The 23,917-nt window shown below is 39.3% G+C and overlaps 1 protein-coding gene across 13 annotated transcripts in view; it reads left to right on the plus strand.

Annotated features, from left to right (window-relative positions):
- LDLRAD3 (low density lipoprotein receptor class A domain containing 3) overlaps positions 1-23,917 on the plus strand; it is a 232,132-nt gene that overhangs the window by 202,459 nt on the left and 5,756 nt on the right. For all 13 annotated transcript variants that reach the window (XR_012775892.1, XM_075502523.1, XM_075502514.1 and 10 more), the window contains one exon: positions 22,527-22,872. Coding sequence is in view for 12 of the 13 variants with exons in the window: in XM_075502523.1 (XP_075358638.1) it covers positions 22,527-22,872 (346 nt within the window). In the remaining variant the exon portion in view is untranslated. The remainder of the gene's footprint in view (positions 1-22,526; positions 22,873-23,917) is intronic.

The following is a 23,917-nucleotide window of genomic DNA, read 5'->3' on the forward strand; positions in this document are numbered from 1 at the left end:
TCTTGGATCACTTGATCTCAGCAGGAGGGGAAGAGACTGCTTCCCTTCCATTATCTGGATTGATTTCTGCCAAAGGGTATCTGTTCTCATCCCCATATCCTAACTGGAAACTATTAACTAACCTGTAGTCTACAAGATTTGTAACACATTCAGATGGAGGCTGTCTTATTTCAACAGCACAGTATGTTAATAAACTTACATTTGCATCAGTCCAAAAAATGGAACGTCTCTGTCTTTTCAAGCTTTGGCCAGTGCTTGAAGTTCAGTGCTAATATTGGAGCATGAAACTGTTACCAATTACTGATCAGTGTGACAGTATTTGTTGTGAGAACTTGGCAACCAGTCTTGAGATTTTTTTGTTGTTGTTTAAAAAAAAAAAAGAAAGGAATGCCCAAGTAGTTTAAATTGCTTTGTAGATGTTACTGAGATGAATTCTCCAAGACTAGTTGCCCTAGGGGAATCAGTCTTAGGACTGTCAAAATGTTAAGGACTTGATCTCAATACACCATAACTCCATTTTAAATGGGTAGTAAGTAGTCTGGTATTGTAGTAATTAATGTGGTGTAAATGAGATTAAAATCAATATCAGATTAGTGGCTAATTGGAGGCCTCTGATTGGTGTGGGTATGTCTTCAGGGGCTGGGGAGAAATTCCCATGGCCAGTTCTGCTGTGCAAATTCTTTGCTTTGTTCTTTCCCACATTTGCTGCCATGCTTTTCCTCCATGCCTGAATTGGCAAGCTCTCATAATCCAGGGCACTGTATAGTACAATTGAAGAGCTCTCCTTGGGGGAGAGTATTTCAAAATTGTCTGCTAATCTCTGCTAGGAAAGATAAACCTGAAACCAGCGCAGATGTTGAAAATTTATATTTATTAAAGAGTAGATGTTACAAAACTCAAATCTTCCTGCCTAATATTGGTGCAATTGGCTTATATTCTTACTGTTTTTTGTCAAGTCCCAATTCTGTCTGATTTTCTCACAGGCTTGCTTTATTGTTCTGTGTTCCTTGCATTCAGGTTGCAGTACAGCTGGCTGACAGATGAGGGGGAATTGCATTTGTTTTTCTTTGAACAAACTGTATTAATTAAAATGCCTCCCACTGGGCTTGGAGTGTGCTCTAAGTAGCACATATCATTAGCTTTTAAAGACCAACAGGATCATAAACTTAATATTATTTTAGCTTAAATGCTGTATGATTTAAGATGCACAGTATAACCCTGAGGCAGAACAGCAAACCTGGACACACAATTCTGGGTGTCCCACAGAAGAATGTATTTTTTTTGTTGATAGAAAAGAGTCTGTATTAATCAGACGGGGGAGAAAGCTACTTGTTTTTAATCAGCAAAGCAGGTTAATTGTTTGACCAGAGAAATCAAACATGAAAATTAATACAATCTTGACAGATATGTTCTTTTTTATATACATGTGCATATATTACTGGAGAATAGGGTGCCTGGCATATTTTCTTCCTGCCAAAATGCTTTAGTAATGAACAGCAGGCTTCAGCCATGGGCAAGTTGTGGCTTGAAAAATGTAGGTCTGTATGTTCTGTTTCCTGCTTTTCAACCTAGGTTGGAATATTCTTCTAGACAGGTAAAAGTGTTTGCTTGCATCTTTTTAGGACATGTTAATATCAGGAGCTTGGTCGGAGTTATGCTTAGAACATGAGAAACTTTGGATCCAGTAGGAAGAAACAAATTGACTTCTCTGTGAAGCAGGAAGGGGTGAAAAGAGAATTCCACGGTACCTGGTTTGCTATAAGATATCAAGAACAATAGTAAGGAACGTGTGCTGTGTGTTTTAGGAGAAAGTGTCATTGTCATTAATTAAAGGAGAAAGTCAGAGCCTTGGACTATGTCTATACAATTCAGTCCGGGTTAGGGTTTATTGAAGTGACCCCTTGAACTGTTAAAAATGCACAGTATACAATGGATGAATGAATAGGAGCTTTCCTCTGCTGGAAAAGAAGGATTTTGCATATAGTATTTAAAATGTTTATCACACACCAGAAGCCCTAGTGTCACCGAAACTGGGAATCAAACTCCTTAACACCAATGTAGTATTAAGAAGCAGGCATTCTTTATTACGGCGCCGGATGCACGGGGGATCGTTCCACCTAGCGTGCATACCACAGGTTGCATCAACCAAAACTTATATTGTCCAATTACATACATATGCATCAAATTTCCCAGGATGACCATACATATTCATTATATTTCCTGGAACTAATTATCATATTTGCATGGTCGTACAGGTGTGTCCTTTAGTTGACCCCTTCTTCTGGACATGTGCAATCCCACCTTGCTTATGTAACTTGCTTCCCTTCTTCATGGTGCGCGGTCCCTAACAATGATTTGGCACCCTTAACGCAAACCAATTATTCTAACCACCCTCAACTCGTTGTCAAGATGGGCTGGGGCTGTACTGGGACCATAGCAGCATGTCCGTACTACTCCTCGTCCTATTGTCTTTGGGCATAGTAGCATATCCATAGCCATAGGTGTACAAACACAATATTAAAGTATTGTCTACCTCACTTCTATCTCTATGTTGCTTAGTTACAAAAGAACGAACTAGTCATTTTGGTTACATCTGGTTACACTAGCACGGGATGTATTGCCATGGCAAATGCTTATGCTTTGTGACATACATTCACCAAGTATAAGTAAATAGAACAGATGAAGTTGGTCTGTTGGGCTTCAGATGAAGGGAAATTTCCCTTATTTAAGAAAGTATTGGCCTTTGGTGATGTAATGCAGTATTTTTTTTTTTTTTTTTTTTTCACTCAGCCCATTATTAAAAATGCATTGCAGTATTGTTGTCCCAAAAATTGGGGCTCATTTACCTGGTGTGCAAAATGCCAATATACACACAGAGCAGAGGTATTTTATTGCATATTTGCACAGATGTGGGTGCCTGTCCCAAGATAGCACACCAGGCTTTCAAATTAACAGTTATTTATACACAAAGCATTAACATATTCAACTTCATAATACATATGCAGTATTATTCTATTAAATGATTGGTTAAAATCTCTTCACCCAGCATGTAAATTAGTACACATGCTTAGTTGTTCTTCTCCAACTTCATCGTTTGAGTTGGTGGTATAATTGGGGTAGGTGGTCCATGAGTCGGTGGTCACGATCTCCCCCTGCCGGAATTATCTTTCACCTAGTTTCCTACCTTTTTGGCAGATCTAAGTGGTTCTTCATGGTTTACTAACTAGACTAGCAATATATCAGTTAAACTTCTACTTTTCGACAGCTGCATCCTGCTTATTAGACAAAGGTACATTGTATAAGTTCCTGTGGAAGTAGGGTAGGGCTCTACAGTGGATTTCTATAGCTACATCAATCGTTATGTGAATTGTATATTTATATTTGATTATTACAACAGTATAAAGGATTGTTAAACAAGGGTGTGCAGTTCATTAAATGAAATGCTTTATATCCAGTTAGCAGTGAAACAGCAAGCAACTAGTAAGCAAATGAATAATTATATTTAGAGTTTCAGCAAAGAAACTATGCCAAAGACAAAGTCAGAAAGTTTGTTGCTAATCTGTCCCCCATAATTTAGAACTACACTGATGATAATGGTGGAGACAACAGAATCAGAAGGATGCATGTTTGAAAGATCTGTTTCATTGAGGTATGGCAAGTAGTTGGTCAAAAAAATGGACCTCGATTAATGCAGTTGAAGTGTTCTGTCTCTGCTTCCATTTGGGCAGGGCAAAGCAGTTTGGCTTTGGTTTCACCCCTGTATCTGATTGGGATGCTCTCAGCAGGAGTTCATTTACCAAAGATTCCCAAGGTGGAGGACTTGCATGCACAAACAGGATTAAGTTCCACCACAAATGTGGCATTTGCATCCACTTAGCTCAGAAAGACCCAGGGTAAGCTGCTTTTCCCTTTCATCCTCTATCATAGTTAGTTAAATCTTTGTCCAAGGGTATAGAACACCTTGCTGCCCTTATCCTAAGGTGATTAAGAACAAAACACCTTAAGAGAGCACCTTTAACTGTACAGCTTCAGGCTATTTGGGTGGAAACACTCTTTTCCTTCTGTTTTTTTCCTTTGCAGAAGAGAATTTGAGAGTCCTTGGGCTGGTAAGGGGGAGAAAAGAGGAAGGATGCTGCAAAAATGGCACAGGAAGAGGCAGCTCTGTAGCCTATTCTCCTCCTTAAGTATGGCTTATGCATTTGTATGTTGCACTGTATGGAAAAGCATAAGCAGTCCTTGGGCAAGAGATCAGAATTGCGATCTCCTGTTTCCCAGGTGAACTCCCTAATTGCTAGGCCATGACCTACAGCCTAGGTAGGTTCAGTAACTTTGGGGAGATAAAAGAACATGGATTTGAACTCCCTTGACCAGGTAAGATCACACAACCCTGATTTCCTTTGCTATCAGATGCTAGTGAAGGAGGAGAATAGAATAATACTGCTTTTGTGTTAAATGTTGTAATGCTGCAGTTCTATTATGGAATTAGCATGCAGTGAAGAACATGCATAATAATTGTTCTGTACAATCAGTGTCAAGTTTAGAGTCTTTGTGTAAGATGCAGCAATGAAAAGAGAGTGTGCAGCACAGACGTTGTTTTCTCTTTCATCTCTACAGATTCTATTATGTATCTTCAATACTGGTTTAGGTATTTTCCTGGGTATGGTCTTTTGCTACTCATCCTTAAAGCATCATGGTTTTATTCCCAGGGGCAGAAAACCTTTCCTTTACTGAAATTTGGCAAGTCACTTTCAAAAGGATGCAATTTTTCTGAGTCTGCAAACCTGATTTATTGGTTAATCCCCACAGAGGACGTAGAAAGTGTCATATGTTATGCATTCTATGAGTTTTTTGTCTAGACAGAGTATTAGAGTAGGGTTATAAAGATACTCAGGAACATCTGCAATTTTTAAATGGAAGAGGACTGTATTACTAAGTACCTTCTCACTGCCAGTTGCTTTTCACTGAATACTTATGTTTTTTTAATAAATCCAAATGCCTGCAGTTACTTCCTACTGAGCAGCTTTGGCCTGTGTTTAGCTACTCAGATATCATTAAGCAAGTAATTGCTTTCATTGCTTGGGTTTTGCCCAGAACCAGAATCACTGTCTCCATCTGACACGTAGCCTTTTGAGATTCTTGGTCCAAAATCTTAGTGCAGAAAAAGAATGAAGTTGTACGCAGGTTTTCCTTCTCAGAGGACTGGAAATTGGTGAGGTGGGTTTCAGGTTGCCAACAGCTAGCCTAGGAGTCCCTTTAGTACATACCTCAGGAGAGAACAAAACTTCTTACCATCGTCGTGTTGGATATGTTCTTGGTCTCTTCCAAACCCTTGATGTGAACAGGAAGCTCTGCAGAGACTCTGCTCAAGGTGACAATCCTCATTCTCAGTGTTTGATGGGAAACACTTTGCACTGATGCTGTGTGGCCTAAAAGACTCTTCTGTCCCTCAGTCACCTCCACTCTCACTTGTGGCTCAGAGTTGTTTCCTAGTTTTCCTCTCTTCTTTCCCCTTTCCTGTACTGCCCATTTTCCCCTATGAGAGCCCTGACCAATTCACTTGAAGTGACCTGACCCCTGGATTCTGTACCCAGGTGGCTGAGTGAAATGGTCAATGAGAATAATGAGTCAGAAGAGAAAAATATCAATCAAACGTGAAGATGTTTAGGGACTTCTGACATCAGGTCCACTCTTACTGAGTTGACAAAATTAAGGTTGAATAGGTCATTTGCCTGTAACGGTCCAGTTCATTTATTTCCATCAAATGTTCAGCTGCCATAGACCTCAGGTATGTTTGGATTAAACTTGTTAAACCAGTACTACTTTGTGAGCATTGTGTTACTGAGAATGGTATTTAAACTATGCCATAAGGAACAAATTCCTGTGTCCAGTGTCTTGCCAGACAGAGGATTTTCCATTAGACTGAAGTCATCCTGCTAACCTTCGCTGGTTTCAAGGGGAAACAAGCTCATTGTACTGCTCATTCGCAGCAGTAATTAAATCTGTATGCCTACTTGACCAATTTGATATTTAATTAAAGCAGAAGTATTATGGTGGAGTAGTTGAGATAAAGGACAGTCAACATTTGCAAGACTGACATAACCTGATTTTTCTTCTTTTTTTTTTTTTTGTTTTGTTTTGTTTTAAAAATGTTTCTTAGTATAGTATGTAGGTATGCATGGAGAAATCCTTAGGAAATATGCACTAGCCTGGAATGTTCCTAGCAGGTATTTTCCAAGTTTTGAATAAAAGACTAGAAGACTTCTATCAGCTGAAAGATGCAGAGTACATAAAAGCTTGAAGAATTTCACACGAAACCATTCATTGTATTTTTGTGTATATATCTGTGTAATACTATTGTTAGCCATTAGCAGAATGAAGAAAAAAATGTCTTTTGTTAAGAAAATTTTACTTGTTTACAAAGAGCTTTGCAGTTTTGTGTGATTAGAAGTATTTAATTATAGTCAGTCTATGAAAGTATGCAACTGAATTTGTGTTTTGCTTCACTTTTTAAATTGAACATGGTAAGCAAGTAGGGATTTTTCCCCATTGAATTGCAAATTATCTGTAAAACAGAAATCATTGCTTTCTGACAGTGTACCAGTCTAGTTTGTTCAGAACCTCATAGTTAATAATACACACATGGCTCACAGGCTCAACAGCTTTTAGACTACCGAGACAGAACAAATACTGTATTTATTTGGTTTACTGGTAAGGGATCACTAATCATACATCTTTTACAACACTTACTGAAAGTGCTTCTTTGGCGTTCTTGGGCTCTTGACTTTCAATGCTTTTTCTTTTTTAATTACCTTTTTAATTACTCCCCATCCACCCTGGGAACTCACTATTGGCTCTTCACTCAGGAGTTTTGAAATGAGGAATTCCTCTTGGCTATTAAGTTTTCACCTTCCTTATAATAGCTACTCTGGTGATTATGATGTACACCGCCTCCTGACTTGATAAAAGTCCCTTTCTGTCTCTTACTGTAGATGTGGTCCAAGACAGTTTTAACCCTGTGCCCTGTCATACAGCTTTGTATTGCTCAAGCCTTTAGCACTGTTGTCACGTGCTTTAATAAGCAGTTTCCAACACAAGTGGTGGGGGATTAAGTGTCTGGGATCTGATTTTTGTTGTAACAAGATTTTGAAACATTCTGGACATATTCCAGATGTAGTTGCTCTTACCAGTCTTTTGGAAGCTCTCGTTTATTGACGTTGTACCATGTCATGACGGTGTACCATGATGTTGTACCAAGTGTTGTTCTTCAGCCTTTTGCTTTTTGAAGATACCAGTCTTCACTCTAGATAACTGGAAGAAAAGTTAGCAGTTTCCTTTTATTTCCTTCCTGGCAGGATAGCCTGCACTGTGGATCTTTGTGACAAATTTGTTGTGGACAGATCTTTTGCCTGTTGGAGCAACAGGAATTTTTGCAGAATTGCAGAACTTTGTTTATTCCCTTTATGTAGTGATGTCTTGCTCATGGGGCAGTTGCTAAGTAAAAGCCACACTTTTGAAAAGAACTTGCTTTCTGAAGGAGTCAGCCTATAAACTGTCCACCTTGCGTTGTTGCAGCTCACTCCCTCTGGTTCTTGTAGTGAAGCCTTGAAAGACTATTAGAGAAAATTTACCCATTGAGTTAGGTAAGTGGCTTATAGAGACTGTGGAGGAGTAAGGAACAAGTGTTCTGTTTGCAAACTTCTCTTGTCCTGAAAAATCTACTAACTGATTAGACATTTGCAAGATTTCTTGACAGATGAAAAAACTTCTATTTGATTAAACCCAGCAAGATTGAAGCTTCGGAGTTAAGCAAGAAAAGGTGTTTGAAATACAGATGAGTAGACTTTGTTGTTGTTGTTGTTGTTTTGGTTTAAACAGGAATGAAATATTTTAATGGGCCAAAAAGCTAATATTGCCATTATTATAAGGTACTAAGGACATGGGTTTAAATGAAAATAACCTTAATAGTTGATTGATTTCCATGGGGATACGTGGTCTGGGCGTCTGAAATGTCCTCTGGTTTGCCGAGACCCGTTAATGGTCCTCTTCGAGTACCAGTTGCGTTCTGGAAATTGCTGGGGCCTCTGTCCAGGACTTCTGCATCTTGTGCCTGTTGTCAAAGCATGGAATTTAGATGCTTTTTAGTAGACAGCTAGATTTACATTGTACAGTGTCCTTCGTAAAAGGCATATCCCAAATCAATAAAACACCATGTGTACAATTGAAGGGGACTACCCTAGCAAATGAGGAGACCCTGTTAAATGCTTACTTATAGCTTTGAAAGACTTTGACCTGTTGATTTAAAACTTTGCCATGCACAGCATGTACTCCTGGGCAATTATTTTTCTAGGCTAAGTCAAAATTTTTCAGGCAACTATTTTTCTAGGGGAAGTCAAAATTTGGCTTTCCTATTTGATTCTTCCTCTTCCCCCAGCTCTCAAGGGAAAAAATGTTTGTTACTTTTTTCAAAATCCATTGTAGAACTGAACATCCGAAATCATTAGTCACCCTTGAAAAATTAGGCACAATGTTTGAACTATAGTCAAAGAAAATTCCAGGTTTGAGCCTGATCTAAGCTAACTGTGGCACTGATGGAGTAGCCTGTGTCTCAGGAGATGACGTGCTAATGTACTGCATGAGATGCCAAGTGGCAGCGGGCAGGTTGAATATTCTTTGAAGAGTGTACAACTAACAAGCATATAGTAAATATGTATTAGGGCAACGCTCTCTTATTTTAAAGGATAAAATTCACAGTACTGCTCTATGCTATGTTACTAGTACTCTATGCTACATTACTAAAAGCAATTAAAATAACATTTTGGTGTATGGCACCATCTGAGGTAAAAGCACCATGCTTACAAGAATGACTTGGTTTGAAAAATTTTAATTTTCAATTAAGCTTGAAAGGACAAAGTGCAAAATTAACTAACTTGCAATTAATTTCAGTAGTAATTATGTAAAAAATTCCAGGCATACAGAAGATGAGAAGCGTGGCATAATTAGTTGTGGAGTTTTTTACTGCTGTAATTACAGTGATAAATATGCATGAGGCTGTTTGGGGAAGGGAAGCATAGCAAGCAATTGTGTTTAATTAAACTTTTAGCTGGCTTAGTTATGAGGGCTGTTCTTTGTTTTAAACCTTTCAAAACTGCTGTGAAACTCCTGAGGCAGGGTAGTTATACCCCAGAGTGTGAAAATTACTTTTTAGGATCTGTTTTTCATATGTAGAGGTCTCCCAGGTCATCTGCCACTTCATGAGTCATAGGTAACCATTATGTTCCAGTTTTCCAGCTCTTGAAACTTCTGTGAAAAGCCCGATGAAAGCAAATTGCACCTTTTATTGTTTGTGTGTTTAAAATGTTCAAACAGAAAGATGTAGAGTTGCACAGGTGAGCATGAGGTGGAAGAACCATCCTGATCTTCAATAGCATGAGGCAAGAGTGACTGCTGTACACAGTGATGTTAAGATCAGAGTCAGGCCCTTCGCTTCCAGAGGTCTTTTTTATGGGGTCCTTATCTATAGAAACAGAAATTAGCTGAAAAATTAAAGAAAAATGGTTTGTAAAGGGAGCAGGGAGTCGTGAGGAGCGAGAGTATGTGATTTGTTTTGGGGTTTTATTCAATATTTTCTAGATATTTGGTACGTTCCACTTAGTCTAGAATCCAATGTGATTTTGTTCCTTTTAAATTTTCTTTCTGAATTTGTGTTTAGTCAAGTTTTTAAGCTGATACGTAGGCATGTTAAATCAATCTCCATCTTGAATGTATGGACACTGTAGACGGCTTGTTAAAATACCACAGAGTGCTGAGGAGGACAGTACTGAGTTGCTCAAGGATAATTAAGTGCACCTTAAGAGTGAAGCAATAAAGCTACCTCCTTTATGATTGTAAAGAAAAAGTAAATAATCCATTGAAGTGTGTGTGTGTGGAGAGCAGGGTATGGCTGATGGAAGCCAAGAACTCCCATTTCTGATCCTGGCTGACAATTTTTAGTTCTGCAACTTTAGGTGAATAATTTTATTAATTTAAGCCTTGCTTTTTAGGTAAAGAATATGTTTACCTGTCTTGTTGGATTACTGTAACATCTCTGTGATTTGTCTGTAAATACTTGAAGGAAGAGTACTATAAAAGAAATAGTATAGTTAGTTATTTGCATTTGTACCATAAAGGAGTACTAGTAAAAGTTTTGGTTTCTTCCTATTTGAAATTAGGTAAACTCTTAACTTTTTTTGTTTTACGAATGATTTTTAAAATTGCTGCAAGATACTCTTATGCGTGTGTGTGTATGGAAACATGTCTCAGCTATTACAAAAGATGCTTCCTATAAGCTTTTCCCACGTGATGTTGTTATTCCCCAGCACATACTCTATATGGCCACCCAGCTTTTGTTTAAATATAGTCATGAAACATCATTTCACCTATTTTCTCTTCTTTCTGTGAAGTGTATCATTAAATTTGTCCTGCATCTATTCCCTTTTATCCTTGTTGCCTTTAGTTCTGGTCTGCCCAACAATCTAAAAATGAGTCACTGAGCTTAATTTTTATAACTCATGGCTATTATAAATACGTCAATCATGTCTCTTCTTAATCATCTTTTCTCAAGACTAAATAAATCCTACTCTCTTGATGTTTAAGTCCTGTTTCCCCATTCATCATCTTTGTTTCTTGTGCTGTACTCTCACCAACCTAATTCTGTCTGTCTTCAAATAAGCTGGCCAAAACAGGATGCCAGCATTCAAATGTGGTTTCATTGGGGTTTTGTAGAATCATGCCACAATATGTTTAATATCCTTTGCGTGTGATAAGCCAGTTTTCTATTAACATTCTTTACCGCTGCTATTCATTAGACCAATATTCTGTCAATAAAGGTTCATTTTCATGTGACACATTAGCTAATTCAGTGCCTTTTAAACTATGCTTAGGTGTACTAATCATTATTATTTGCCTCCGTTCTTTCCATGCAGAATGTGAACTATAAGTACGCTACCAAAAATCTCTTCATTTGTCCTTGCATACAGTAATTATCTTGACATAGTGATTAATAATTATGATTCTTGCCTCTTAATACAAATTTTAAAATACATTTTGCATTCTAGTGTTGTACACATGCTTTTCATATCAGAATTGCACAATTCAGTGTGACTAGTTCAGTCAGCCAGCCAGCCAGGGTCAAAGGGAAAATAAATGCTTCCACAATCTCTGTGGAAACAAAAAGCAAGACTACATCTTCAGCAAGAATAAAATCTGGCACTCTCACATTCATTAGGCTGCGTTCGTCAGTGCTGAATAAACAACCTTTCATCAAGTGCATCAATTTTCTTAATTCTGTAATTAAATATATTTTTTGCTTAATTTATTTATATGAAAACTTGCTGAAGTGAGACCAAAATTTTTATAATGCATATTTAAAAAAGAGGAATGAAGGTTCTGGATACTTTTAAGTATCCCAGGTACTATAATATCTTGAAATGTTATGCTGAGTCCATCCACAAAAGAAAGCTATCCAAGTTTGCTCTTCACATTAAAGGAGGAGATGAGCTCCTTTTTCCTTTATGAATGCATGGTTAGCTTCTAAGGCTTGTAGAATTTACTGATTTGTCAATGAAGTATGAACTTGTACTGAACTTGGCAGTAGGATGGGATCATGCAACAAGTGAGATAAAATTCTTTAAGAGGAGATCCATCCTCGTTGTTAGAGGGTGTTTTCAATCTTTTTTCTGTTTATCTGAAGACAGGCTTAGTGAAACTAATGCAGGTTTGTCAGCTCACTTGGAGAAATAACCCAAATTTGGGTTTTATGGGATGTTTGGGGTTATTTGATTGGCAGGGGTGGAGGTTTTGGTTTTGTTTTGTTTTTTGGACTGTAGGCCAGCATATAGATTCAGGACTATCAGAGATCTCAGGGTACCTTCAAAGAGGTGTCTAGACCATTGTTAGCTCGAGGTGATCTATTCCAGTGCTTCATTATCCTTGCCACTTAGCAAGCTGCATCTGACACCAGGGCTACACACATGGCTTAGGAAGTTGGTGGTAAGTTGTTATGGTGCTTTGCCTTTGGGGGTAAGTGGTTCAGATTCAGCCTGGTTTGTAGTTGCTTAAAATTTGTAGGATTTTTGATATTCTGCAGAAAAACTTTGGAAAACTCTCCTGAGGACATAAAGGGATGATAGTCCTTACAATAAAACCATCAGAACGGTCAGGGTAACTGGAAATCTAAAGGCATGGAGGCATGTGGTGCTATTGCCATTCACTCACAAAGGCAGTAGGTCTAATCAATTAGATGTCTGAAATAAAGCTCTGATCTCCTATGTTAGTCATTTGGGACACTTTCCTGCCACTCTTGAAAGCACTGAGTTTATATTGTTAGTCAGAGCAGGCATTGTTTAGATTCTCGTTCATTTCAAACTTCTGTATTTAAAAATATTAACAGCTTCCTTGCAATGTTGTCTTCAGCCTTAACAACCCTGATTCTTAAAACCTTTCTTGGTGGTTAGTGTCTTACAGACATGTGATAATTTATGTTGTTCTCCACCAAGCTGTGATTCATCTTTGCTTTTTTTTTAAGTGTGATGTCTTGAGCTGGATAAATACTCCAGCAGACACCTTGCTAGGGCTGGATACTGTTGGGATTGCACTTTTGACTGCCAGTTAAGCCCCTATTCTCTGCTGACACCTGACTACATGTGATCCTGACTCTTTCTGCTATTTTCTGATAATTTTGAATTTTAATCTTGTCTAGCAGGGTGTTTGTGTGGCAGGGTTTTTTGTTTGTGTTGTGTGGCTTATTCAGCAAGCTGAATAAGCATATCCTCTCTACTTTGTCATTCAGGTAGTTATTGAATTCAGAGCAGAGGCCTTTGGGCCCCCCTAAGAAGCTCTCCATTTTGTAATGAACCACTGGCAGCCACAGCCTTTGAATGGTTCCCTCCCACTCCCTGTTTTCAGTGTCATATTTTCTGATCAAGTCAGATTTTTAGCAGAGGATGAAAAGCACAAGTTTATCTTCTTCCTGGTGTTAATGCCTTCCAGATGCTTGTTGGTGTCCCATTTTTGTGTACACTAACTTTCAAATGCAGCTTTTTTCCTTTTTTTCCTCTTTGCTTCACTTGCCCCCCCCCCCCCCCCCCCCCCGCTTGCTTCTTATTTTTTTCTTTTTTCTTCCCCCTCTCTTTCTCTGGCATTAGATAGTCTGTGTCTTGTGACTTGTGATCAGGAAGGCCAAACAGGGCTATGTGATAGCTACTTTCACAACCAGTTGTTGTCATCTTTGCTGTTGTATTTTGTGCTTTATTTCTTTTCTTTATAATACTAAAGGAAAGATTTAGAGTTTGATTTGCAAGCAAGTATGATGTTTGTTAAGACCTTCCTGATGGTGTAACCTGAACATAGTGAAGCTACTGAGGCCACTGTTTGGCAAGATCTTCTTGCTGTTTACACTGAGTTTACAGAGCTTGTAGCTTGAAAGAAACATTAATTTGTAGGTCAAACAATTGTAATGCAAAGTCAGGATAACTTTAAGAAGCAAAGCATCTCATGTTGTAACTTCATTCCGGTGCTTTTGCTGATGGAACCAAGCACTGAGTTCCATCTTGGTTTGAACTGTACATCTACCCAAATCCACTCAGTGTTGTTGTCTTGTTTTCCTCTCCAGTCTCCTTTTGCTTCCTAGAGGCAGACGGGGCAGCCTGCAGGGCTCTTGCTAGAATGGATTTGCCATCCATTTCCTCTGTTGCATTCTAGAAGCAGTCAGTGAAGTGGCGTTGGGTAGGTATGAATGGATGAAGTGAAATGTGACCCTAGGAAAGGGATTAGGGGACCTAGCAGGTCTTGTCTGTCTTGTCTGTTTTGATTCTTATTTTACTCAAGATCCCAACCTGCTAATTGTTTCTGAATCGTTAGGACACTATCTTGAACAAGTGAAGCTATGTGGACTGTGTATCTGACAACATCTCTTCCTCTTCACAATTCTAGAAAAAAATAGGATTGATAATAGTAATATATAAGACAGGGCATGGACTTTGTACTAACACTTTTTGAAAAAGCAGAGCTGTTAAAATACAGTCCTTGAATGATTAGACTAAATGTAAAAGCTGATTAAAAACTTACTTTACAGTATATCTAAATCACACTTAAACAGTATTTCTTGCCAAGTATAGCTGACTCTGCAGGCTCCGTAAACCCTGCACTGCATCTCATCAAGCCTTATTATCCTTCTTATACACTAGCTGTCTATACCACTAATGCAGTATCTAGGAAAAAGTTAATGTGCACATTCTAGCTGAGCAGTATGTGTCTCTTCTTACCAACCTCCAGAATAAACTCCGTAAAAATGCGATTCATCTGTCTGTCCTGTACAGCATCCCACGTTCAGCTTTTTCCATACATTCTATTGAAATAACATTCATTTTTGCAGACATGTAGGTCACCCAAGATAAATTGGTAACAGTTTTGCAACATGGTGTAATTTAGTTTCAGGGTTGATAGATGATAAAACCACAAGCATTTCATCCACTGATTTTCATTTTAATTAGTTTACTTTTTGGTTTGAGTTGGTTTTTTTTTTCCTCCTAGATATTCAAATGATTCAAAGGAATGTGTTAGTGGAGCACGTCATGGAAACTTGGATTCTAAACTCTCAGGGTCAGACTGGAATAGGAGAGGCAAAGCCACCCATGGCCTTTGACAAATCTATTTTCCTTTATACTTTTGACTTGAAACTGCTTAAGACCTTTCAAAATTAATCAAGGTAGAGCATGCTTCTGCACTGGCAGGGAGCAGGGACCTACCTCAGAGCTCTGTTATTCCAATTAACCTTTACTGAAGGTGGGACAGTGCACTTGCACATAAATTTGCCAGTGTTCCCAAGAGTATTTGGTAGAAAATACACTTGTTATACCATTAGTTAAAGAAGTGAAGATAAAGCTGATGTTGGAGACTGTGAGTCCACTTGCTGATTGAATTTCACAGCTCTGGTAACTTTTCCATTAAAACACTCTTTTGTTTTAACTTTCAAGGCTATACAATACTACTCATTAATTGTATACAAGGGATTACACAGCAACCAGAGACCCAAAATCTGGACTTTTCCTGCAGTTGGGGAATACTGTTTGTGATTTGAACAAGGTGAGACTGGAATATCTCTTGGGAGATTAGGAGGGAAGGAGCAGGCTGTGGTACAAGGTCAATGACTGTTATCTCCAACCTAGGCACAGTGCTTGCTCTGGGCCTAGAGCCTCTGGTGCTGCATAGGTCTGGACCTGTCATAGGTTTTGGCAAGAGCACCAAGAGCACATTTATGCTATGAAGACAATACAGTTTTTCTTTCTTTGAAGCACGTTCTTGCTTTATTTCATAAGCTTGGTCCACCAAAGAGCCTTTTAGTGGTGCTGCTATTTGAGATTTTCATTCTGCAGAACAGGTTTCATTTAGTGACTGGGAGGATGATAGTAGTGGAAGCTCCTAGAGCTTTCAGTGTATCAGGCTCTCTGAGTGGCATCTTCCTGTCATAAAATGTTATGAGAAGTGTGTAGTAACTAACTTCTTGGCAGGCTCCTTGATGGTGGCCCTCCATTTTCAAAGGAGAAAGAGGAGACAAACAGAAGTAACTGAACCCCTCTATTGAGAGAAGAGGACTTTATTAGGAGAAAGTTCATCCTTTTTATGTTCTGCTCCTGCTTTTGGGCATAGTTTCTGTACTGGCTGTGAATTAATCAAATTACACCACTAGCCTTTTGGGCTATCACATGTCCAGGAAGTGCTGCTTAGATCAATGTCAGAATGATCCTGAATTGCATTTGAGTAACACTTTAATTTCCTCCTTGGCCTCCATCCAGCTGCCAAGCCTGGACCCTTTGTTTCCATGCTTGATGGCAGATTTTGGCTTTGCAGGTTTTTACATTGCTGCCGAGTTAATTTTAGAACTTTAGTTGCCATGGCTACTGCTAAGTATTTCTTAGTTCTCTACTTATTTGCTCAGTTTGCTGCTTTCCTTTTTTTCTTTTTCTTTTCTTTTTTTTTTTTTTTAATGTTTAAACTGCAATGTGTGAAGTGCATGGAATAATTATCCTACCCTGCAGAAGATAAAAAGGGAGGGCATGTGAGAGGTGAGGCTCTTGATCTTCAGTCTGATGACTCAGCTGCTCTTTCAGCAGCTGCAAAGACTTGAAAGCACTGCTTTTGTAACATGTGGTCAGGATGAGGGGTTTAAGTCTGGGGAGGAAGGCACAGGTAACACACTCATTCTGATGCACTGAATGAGACGTGCTGAGTCTGCTGCTAGTTCTGCTGACTAATATTGTCTTGAGGTTAATCTGTGTCTTGCTGGCTAGTTGTATAGACCTATAACTATAGTTCCAAGTCTTATGCTTAGCTTTAAATTCTTTGGAACAGTGGTCATTGTCTTGCTCAGAGCCTGTACAGTACATTATACAGAGAAATCCTATTTCATTACTAGAGCTTCAAGCTGCTACACTAATACCAATAATGATTAAAAAAAATTATATGTATGGATGGATAACAAGTTCTCCATATCAAGATGTCCTACTCTGTTTATGCAGGCAAGGTCATGAATGTCTTTTCAGTCATCTGAAAGAATAGGCAAAGACAGAGCACCCAGTGGTATTTAGGCTTCTGATTAATATTAGAAACACTTATGCTTTTGAGGAAAATGTAGTTCTTGTCAGTACAGAAGAGCTTGGAAGAATGTCCCGAGAGCCCAAGAACATCATTATCTAGTTTTCAGGTGGGGATAGCAGGGCAGGGAGCCAGGCAGAGGTGGAGATTACCTGATGGGCACCTTCAAGAGCTGGGAATAGAGCCACCCTCTGCTCCAACTTCTTAGCTCGAGGGGCTGTGCTGGCTGCTGTGGTTCTGGTCCATGGGTATTACGGACACTTGTGATTAGCACAGGGTGAAACACAGAATAACCTGGTGCCATTTCAAGCCAGCACATCTGTGCAGATCAGTGTTGTCTGGATGTGAAGCCATTGCTGTTGTAGATGTACGTGGAAGGAGCTTGGGGTTTCATCCTGCTGCTTTCCCAGAAATCTTATCCATTTACCAAGTACTTGGTAAGCAAAGATGTAATCATATTATATTACTTTGGCCAATTCCCACAGATAAGGTCTGTTTAGTATGTGTAACACCTCTATTACAAATCTCTCTTCTATGCCTGAAATGGAGAAAGCCGAAGCAGGGCAGAAACACGCTTTGAATGCAGTTGAAAACAAATCCTTGTCTTGGGTGTCTAAAGGAAATATGAAGCTGCTTGGGGAGAGGAATAAATGGTAACTGAGTATGAAACTCCATGAAGTCAAGGTGCTATGCTGTCTGGGCTGGATCTTGTTTGTAGCTTGGAGAAGGACAGTAGGGAAAAAAGATAACTGGGTCAGAAAGGATATCAGCAGAATAAAGAATATTCTGAAAGTCCAGTGCACAAAATCTGCATAAGACTTGTTTTAGTGGGACATAAAATCATCAAGGATGAGAAATTTAAGAGCTTTTGGAGACTTAGCTGGATGCTGTATGAAGTCCTAGCACAAAAAGTAAATAATGTGCAGAGGCTCTGCCTGTCTGTATTTGATTTTTGTCATCTTTAACCTTCCAAGCTGCAGCTCTGCTCTTTAACCAGTTGGAATTTAAATGTGTTGTTACAGTAGCGTCTTTGTTGGGGATGGACGGTGTCTCATGCTCATTAAGGCTACAGATGTCTGCTCAGATTATGTATTTCAAAAGCATTTTCTCTGATGAACTGTGAAAAGCCAGGCTTGAGCCGAGGATTGTGAAAGATAAAATAATAGCCCCTCATCCCTGTGTCTGGCAGACTTAATGTACTTACTCTCAGATCTTTTTAAAAACTTTGAGACAGCAAATTTGTTCACAGTCAATAAGATAGCCCTCTGAACACAACCCATTATGTTTCCTTTATCAGTCTTTTCCTAAATTATTCACAAAGCTTTTTACACTCCAAAAATCTCTAATCTGCAAATTCAGCATTTCCCAGATAATAAGGTTTAAGAGGCATAAGTGGCATTGATAAACTGTTTATATGTGGCGTGATTAAAAAACATAAATCTTCGAGGGGGGGGGGGGGGGCACAAAAGAATAAATACTCCATGAATTTAAACTAAATTAGCTTGCCCACTCACCTTTTTTGTGAATTTGCATTTAATAGCAGAGCAGACAGAACTTCTTAAACCTGCCTGGATAATACCTGCTTCTTCTGGGAGAAGGTCACTGAGTTACCAAGAAATTCAGTTCATTGACGTCTGTGATGTGTGAACATTTGCTGGAAGTTACTAAAGCAGAACTAAAGAGTTGTGGCTTTTTCTTTCTAAAGTAGTCGTGCATGTCCAGCTAAGATTTTTCAGGTGTTCCTGTATCTCACCTTCTCCCTATTACAATGTGCACGCAATGGATAGAGGTTCATCGGGCAGTCTCAGCTAGGTACCTGTCATTCCCTTCCACATCTCTGTATACTCACCTGGCTCTACAAAAAACCAGAATGTTACCAAAGAAGTTACTCATTTCAACATGATCAGATACGTAGCAAGATGAAGGAAAAACTTGATGTAAGAGCCTCTTGTGTGCAAAACTGTCTCATAGTTCTGCTACTTTTGTTTTAGCTGTGCTATAGAGCAGTTTTCTTGCCAGAGCATTATTTTGGAAGACCATTAAGGGCAGTTCATTTCTTTTCCTTGAATGGGAAGTGCCCTCTCTAGGGCTACAAGCCAAGCAGTGCTGATAGGCTCAGGTAACATTACTTTCATCTCTCGCAGGTTTGGATTTACTGACTTTGCTAGAAAGGGGAGGTTAGATGCAGGTTTGTCTTCCGTGGTTTAAACTACACTTACAGCAGAAGCGAAATACCACTGGACTTCACTTGTAAGTGTGTTTTGCTAAGGGACCTTAAGATGGTGTCTTCTTGGCCCAGAAAACCCACCTATAAAGCAAGAATAAGGTTGTTATGGTGGTGGAAGAAGACTTTGTTTCCATGATAGATGAATCTTCCTAGGCAGAACTCCGTCTCAGAGATATGGTGTGCTCTATGTCTGTTCCTGTAAAGGTATAAAGACTATGCATGTTTAGGGAGCTGGATTCTTTGCATGGGGAGAGAGAGTGTTTCCATGCAAAGTACTCAGCACTGCCCAGGGCACAAGAAAGAGCACTTGACAGATAAACCAGATTCTTTCCTCTTCACAGGATATATCTGTACACCTCAGTGCAGCTCCATGTTAGAGACACACAGGCTAGAACTAGCTGAACTGATGGAGATGCTAATTCAGATTCCAAAAGCAATATTGCCAAGTTGGCTGGTTCAAAGGCTGCACCAGATAGAACTATTCAAAACAGCACTTTCACAGCTATACTTCTGGTTCAGAGATCTCTACACAGACCTGTAGTCCCTAGTGTAGGCATGCCCTTAGATTGCTCTTGTTCTCAGAGATACAGAGAACTAAATGGGAATACAAGCAACAGATCTAAAAACCTGAAAAAGAATAGAGAGTTACTGGTAAACAAATGATGTTTCATTAACCACAGTAATGCCAAAGCTCCAAAACAGCATGTTAACTGCAAATTTACCCAAAATCTCTGCAGGATATGTGGGTTGTTGTTGTATGAAAAGGATCATAAAACCAGGTAAAATAGATGTTTTGTTTCAGACTGTCCTAAAGCTGGTCGTCAGATCCCATCTGACTTTTGACAAAATATTTTTTTCTTCGGCAATCTGGTTAATCTGTTTGGATTTATGGAGGCTTTTTGTGCAGGACCTAGAAGATGCTATCCTAAACAGATGGATAACCTTAAAAGTTTTGAAAAGAAGTTGACGTATAATTCACTTCTCTCATTTTTCTTCCCTTTTAATAAGATGGAGATTATAAAGAGAAGGGACTGTGCTGCTGCAGAATGATCCCATGGTAACTAATTAGGTCTCATCAGGTCTGCAAAGGTATCCTGTTCTCAGTCTTATGCCAATGCACTGTAACCAGTAAGCCAAGTTGAATGAAACTCTTTTGGTATTTTACTGGGATGTCATAATATGTTTACCTTCCTTGCAGTGAAGAATTGCAGGTAGTGGTATTCATCCATGGATCATTCCTTGCAAATAAACTTGTTGATGTTTGCATAAAAACGATCTGCTTGTCACTATACTCCCTACACTGGCCCTTGTCCGTGGTATGTGACATGAATTCATTTCTCAGCTGGTTAATTTAGGGAGTGTATTAAAGAAGCCACAGCAATATGTGATGAGCTGTAATTAAAATTACTAATGCATGTAAATTCCTTTCCTCCCTTCTGCTTTTGATTTACATTCTTCATGCAGACTTTGTTCGCTTTGCTGAGTGAGGCAGAGACCTAGTGTTGACTGGTAACAATGATTTCTGCTTTCTCGCCAGCACAGTTGCACAGGGAAGTAAATTTAGTAAGGATCCTGGCTGAGGTGTGACACTAAGTATCAAGAAAGCTGTGTGGCTTGCAGCTGGCCTGCAAAGCTCTGGTCTGTGGTTGTAGTGGCATCATCAGTGAAACAGGTCTATTGAAGACTGGTAGTTTTCATAGTCAGTAGCAGGACCAATAATCATGTTCTCTTCATTCTGGTACAGTCTTTCTTTCCCAACTCCATCCTTCTTACTAAAATAGCTGTGATTTAAAATGGAGATGTTTAAAGGATTAGCCATTATATGTTGTATTATCTTACCTAACTACTTTATAAGTTATTTTTATTGATGCTGGAAAATGTGGTTTGGTATTTAACCATGGAAGTGAACTACCAAATCAAATATTGAGAGAAATACCCAAAGCATCTTGATGCAGAACAATGGGTGCTTGAGGAAAGGCTCTTCTGTTATGCCAGACACAGCCAGTATATATTTCATTATTTTGTTGCTAGAGAGATTTGTAAGTGGCTCAGTTGCAATTCTGAGTGACCAAAAAGCTGTTTTAGTTGGTAGGTGAAAGAAAGGAAGGAAAATTGTATGTTAAGATTTACTGTCCCAGCCTTCTGCAGTAGGAAATGAAGAATTTGGACGGATAGTCCTCTTGTAATTGTGTGGCTTTTAGAGGTAAAGGTGTTGCGTTTGGTTTTTTACTCAGCCTCTCGTTTTTCTTGACATAGATGAATGTCTTTTATCAGAATAATATTTTTCTTTTTGAGGCTATAAGCAGTTACAGTCTGCACAGAAATAGAAATTCTCCCCCAAAAAAGAAAACAGTACTCAAAGGCCGTATGACCTTGTGAACAGGAGGTTGAAATGGAGTTGGGGGAACATGGTTCTGTGGTGCTGGCACTGGCCTCAGGTGCAGCAGAGTCGCATCAGTATGTTTATGCCATTTTGCTTCTCTGAGCCTCTTTCCTCCTTTGCATTTTGTTGCCTTTTATTGTGTTTTCTCATAAGATTTGCATGCAGTTCAAGATCCATTCAGATGTTGTCCAAAGTCATTATTCCATTACCTTTTTGCTTCTCTGGGCCCAGAGCCTGGATGGGAATTCCTTCTCCTGTATCATAACTCTGAACAAAACCAACTGTAACTTCTCGTACAATTCTTCTCATCTCTTCTCATCATCCCTCTAATACTGCTGTTTAGGGTTGTGCTTCTGCTCCTGCTCCCTGCCGCTCAGTTACTGTTTCCAACCGTTCCCTTCACCATTTCCATCTCAAATTGAAGCTCGTTTGTGTGATCTTTCATGGCCTCAGCCCAGCTCATGTTTTTCTTTTCCTCATCTTGTTCTATCCTAACCTGTTTTTTGTTTGTTTTGGGGGGTTGGTTTTGTTTTTATCATTCACTTCTTTCACTGCACTCTTTGCTTTTAGACTTTCACATCTCTTACTGGTATCACATCTACCAGGCTTACATTGCTGCTTTTGCTGTTCCAACACCCTTTCTTCTTTTGAAGATCACAAACATTCAAATAACCACCCTTTACTGAGCAGCTATCCATATTTTCTCCCATACTTATTTTGGACTGTTAGATCTGTGGAGCACAGGATGTAGTTGCGACCTTTTTTAATATGTAACTTTGTAACCATGTAAACTTGGACTGTGCTGCAAGTTATCATTAAAAGTAAAGATCAGGCCTTTTACATCTCTGATTCTAGTGTGCTTTGCCGGGTATAGCTGAGGTACTGTGCTTATGCCTTGGAACCGGGTGTTTCACCTCTGGAAACAAAAAGTTGTGACTGATAGATAGGGATGGAGGAGATACTCCCATGATAGTGCGGATGGAGGAGATACTCCCATGATAGTGCACATGCTTCCTTCTACAGTGTGTATTTTCCTCTTTCTCAGTTTGTCTCTCCCTAGTAGTTTATCTGCTGGCACTTATTGATTGTGGGTGAGGATGGACTGCGTGATAGTCAGCCAATCTTTGATTTGCATGCATTGCTTCTAATAAGCTAGTTTTCCACAATCCAAAGAAAAAAGGAAAACTTGCCTTTGTCACACAGTGCGTTAGCAGAAAACACAGCATAGGTTAAGACCAGTTTTATTTTGAAACAAATCTCAGGCTTCCTTTTCCTTTTGTCTTGCAGAGGCAGGCAGTGGCCAAGATTACGTGACTTCAGAAAATCAGCTCCTTTACTACCCTAGTATTACGTATGCTATCATTGGTAGCTCTGTCATTTTCGTACTCGTGGTGGCCTTTCTTGCCTTAGTCCTGCATCACCAACGGAAACGCAACAATCTCATGACCTTGCCAGTGCATCGACTGCAGCACCCTGTCCTGCTGTCCCGGCTGGTGGTCCTCGATCACCCGCACCACTGCAGTGTCACCTACAATGTCAACAATGGGATCCAGTACATGTCCAACCAGGCCTACCACAGGCCAGTGGACCTGGACACTCCGCCATCCTATTCAGAGGCTGTGCTCAACCAGAGGTATGTACAAGAGCTAATTCTGTGCTCACCAAAGTTTCATGCTACTGTTTGCGGCTCTGTTAATCTGTGTTTCTGCTCCCCATTTATCCTTCTTACTGCTTTTGACAGAAGTGCAGTGTTGCAATTCTGTCACATGCATAGGGCCAAATTTGGGCAAATTTGAGCTCCTTCTGCATATGAAAAATTCATGGTCCCCTTACTGTTACTGGTATTAAAGGAATTTAAGGCAAACTTAAGTCATGCTCTCTTAGCACATGTGGTTGGTAGTAGAGATTTTGAGGATGGCAGGAGAATGCAAAGAAAGGTATCACTTGGCTAGTAGTGATATCCTGTGCCAATCTGGAATCAAAACATGAAAATTGAATTTGGAGTTTTGCCAAAAAACAGCTAGGTTGTAGGACATACTATTTAAAAAAAATTACCCTGGTCATATGTGATAAGTATATAAAGGTAAGAGGTGTTCAATTCTTGCATAAAGAAATTGTATAACCCCCTGCTCTGCACTACTTTCCCTTCACCAATAGAAGAACAGAACAGGACTCTAAAATGGAAAGCACTGTTCTCATTTAAATAGCTGAAAGTGCTTTGAAGTTTTGTGGGTGGGTGTGATTTGGGTTATGATGTTTTTGTAGTTATGACACTGGTTTTATTTGTAGATAATTAAAATGAAGGTTAACCTCTGTCTGTAAAGTCTTTCCAAACAAAACTCCTAGACTGACATCCTCTGTGCATAAAAAGGGCATTGTATGAACTTTAATGATCCAGATAATAAACTGTCACCCTGTCAGTATTTTTTAGGACGAACTCTGGGATCTAAGGATGATGGTGTAATCATTTACATTCCTGTTCTCTGCTGCATTTGGCAGCAGCTCCCTTGTCTTAATGTTGACATTCATGATAATGATATCTTTTCATTAGTAAGGACAACTAAATGAGCAGCTGTCCAGATTGTAATCACTTCTCACCTGGGCAAACCATCAGCAATTTCAGAGCTAATTGCTCCCAGGACCTGTTACCAATCTGCTAACCCCTTCAGTCTTGTTTA

This window comes from Mycteria americana, chromosome 5 (genome assembly GCF_035582795.1).
Source record: "Mycteria americana isolate JAX WOST 10 ecotype Jacksonville Zoo and Gardens chromosome 5, USCA_MyAme_1.0, whole genome shotgun sequence".
Taxonomy (NCBI): Eukaryota; Metazoa; Chordata; class Aves; order Ciconiiformes; family Ciconiidae; genus Mycteria; species Mycteria americana.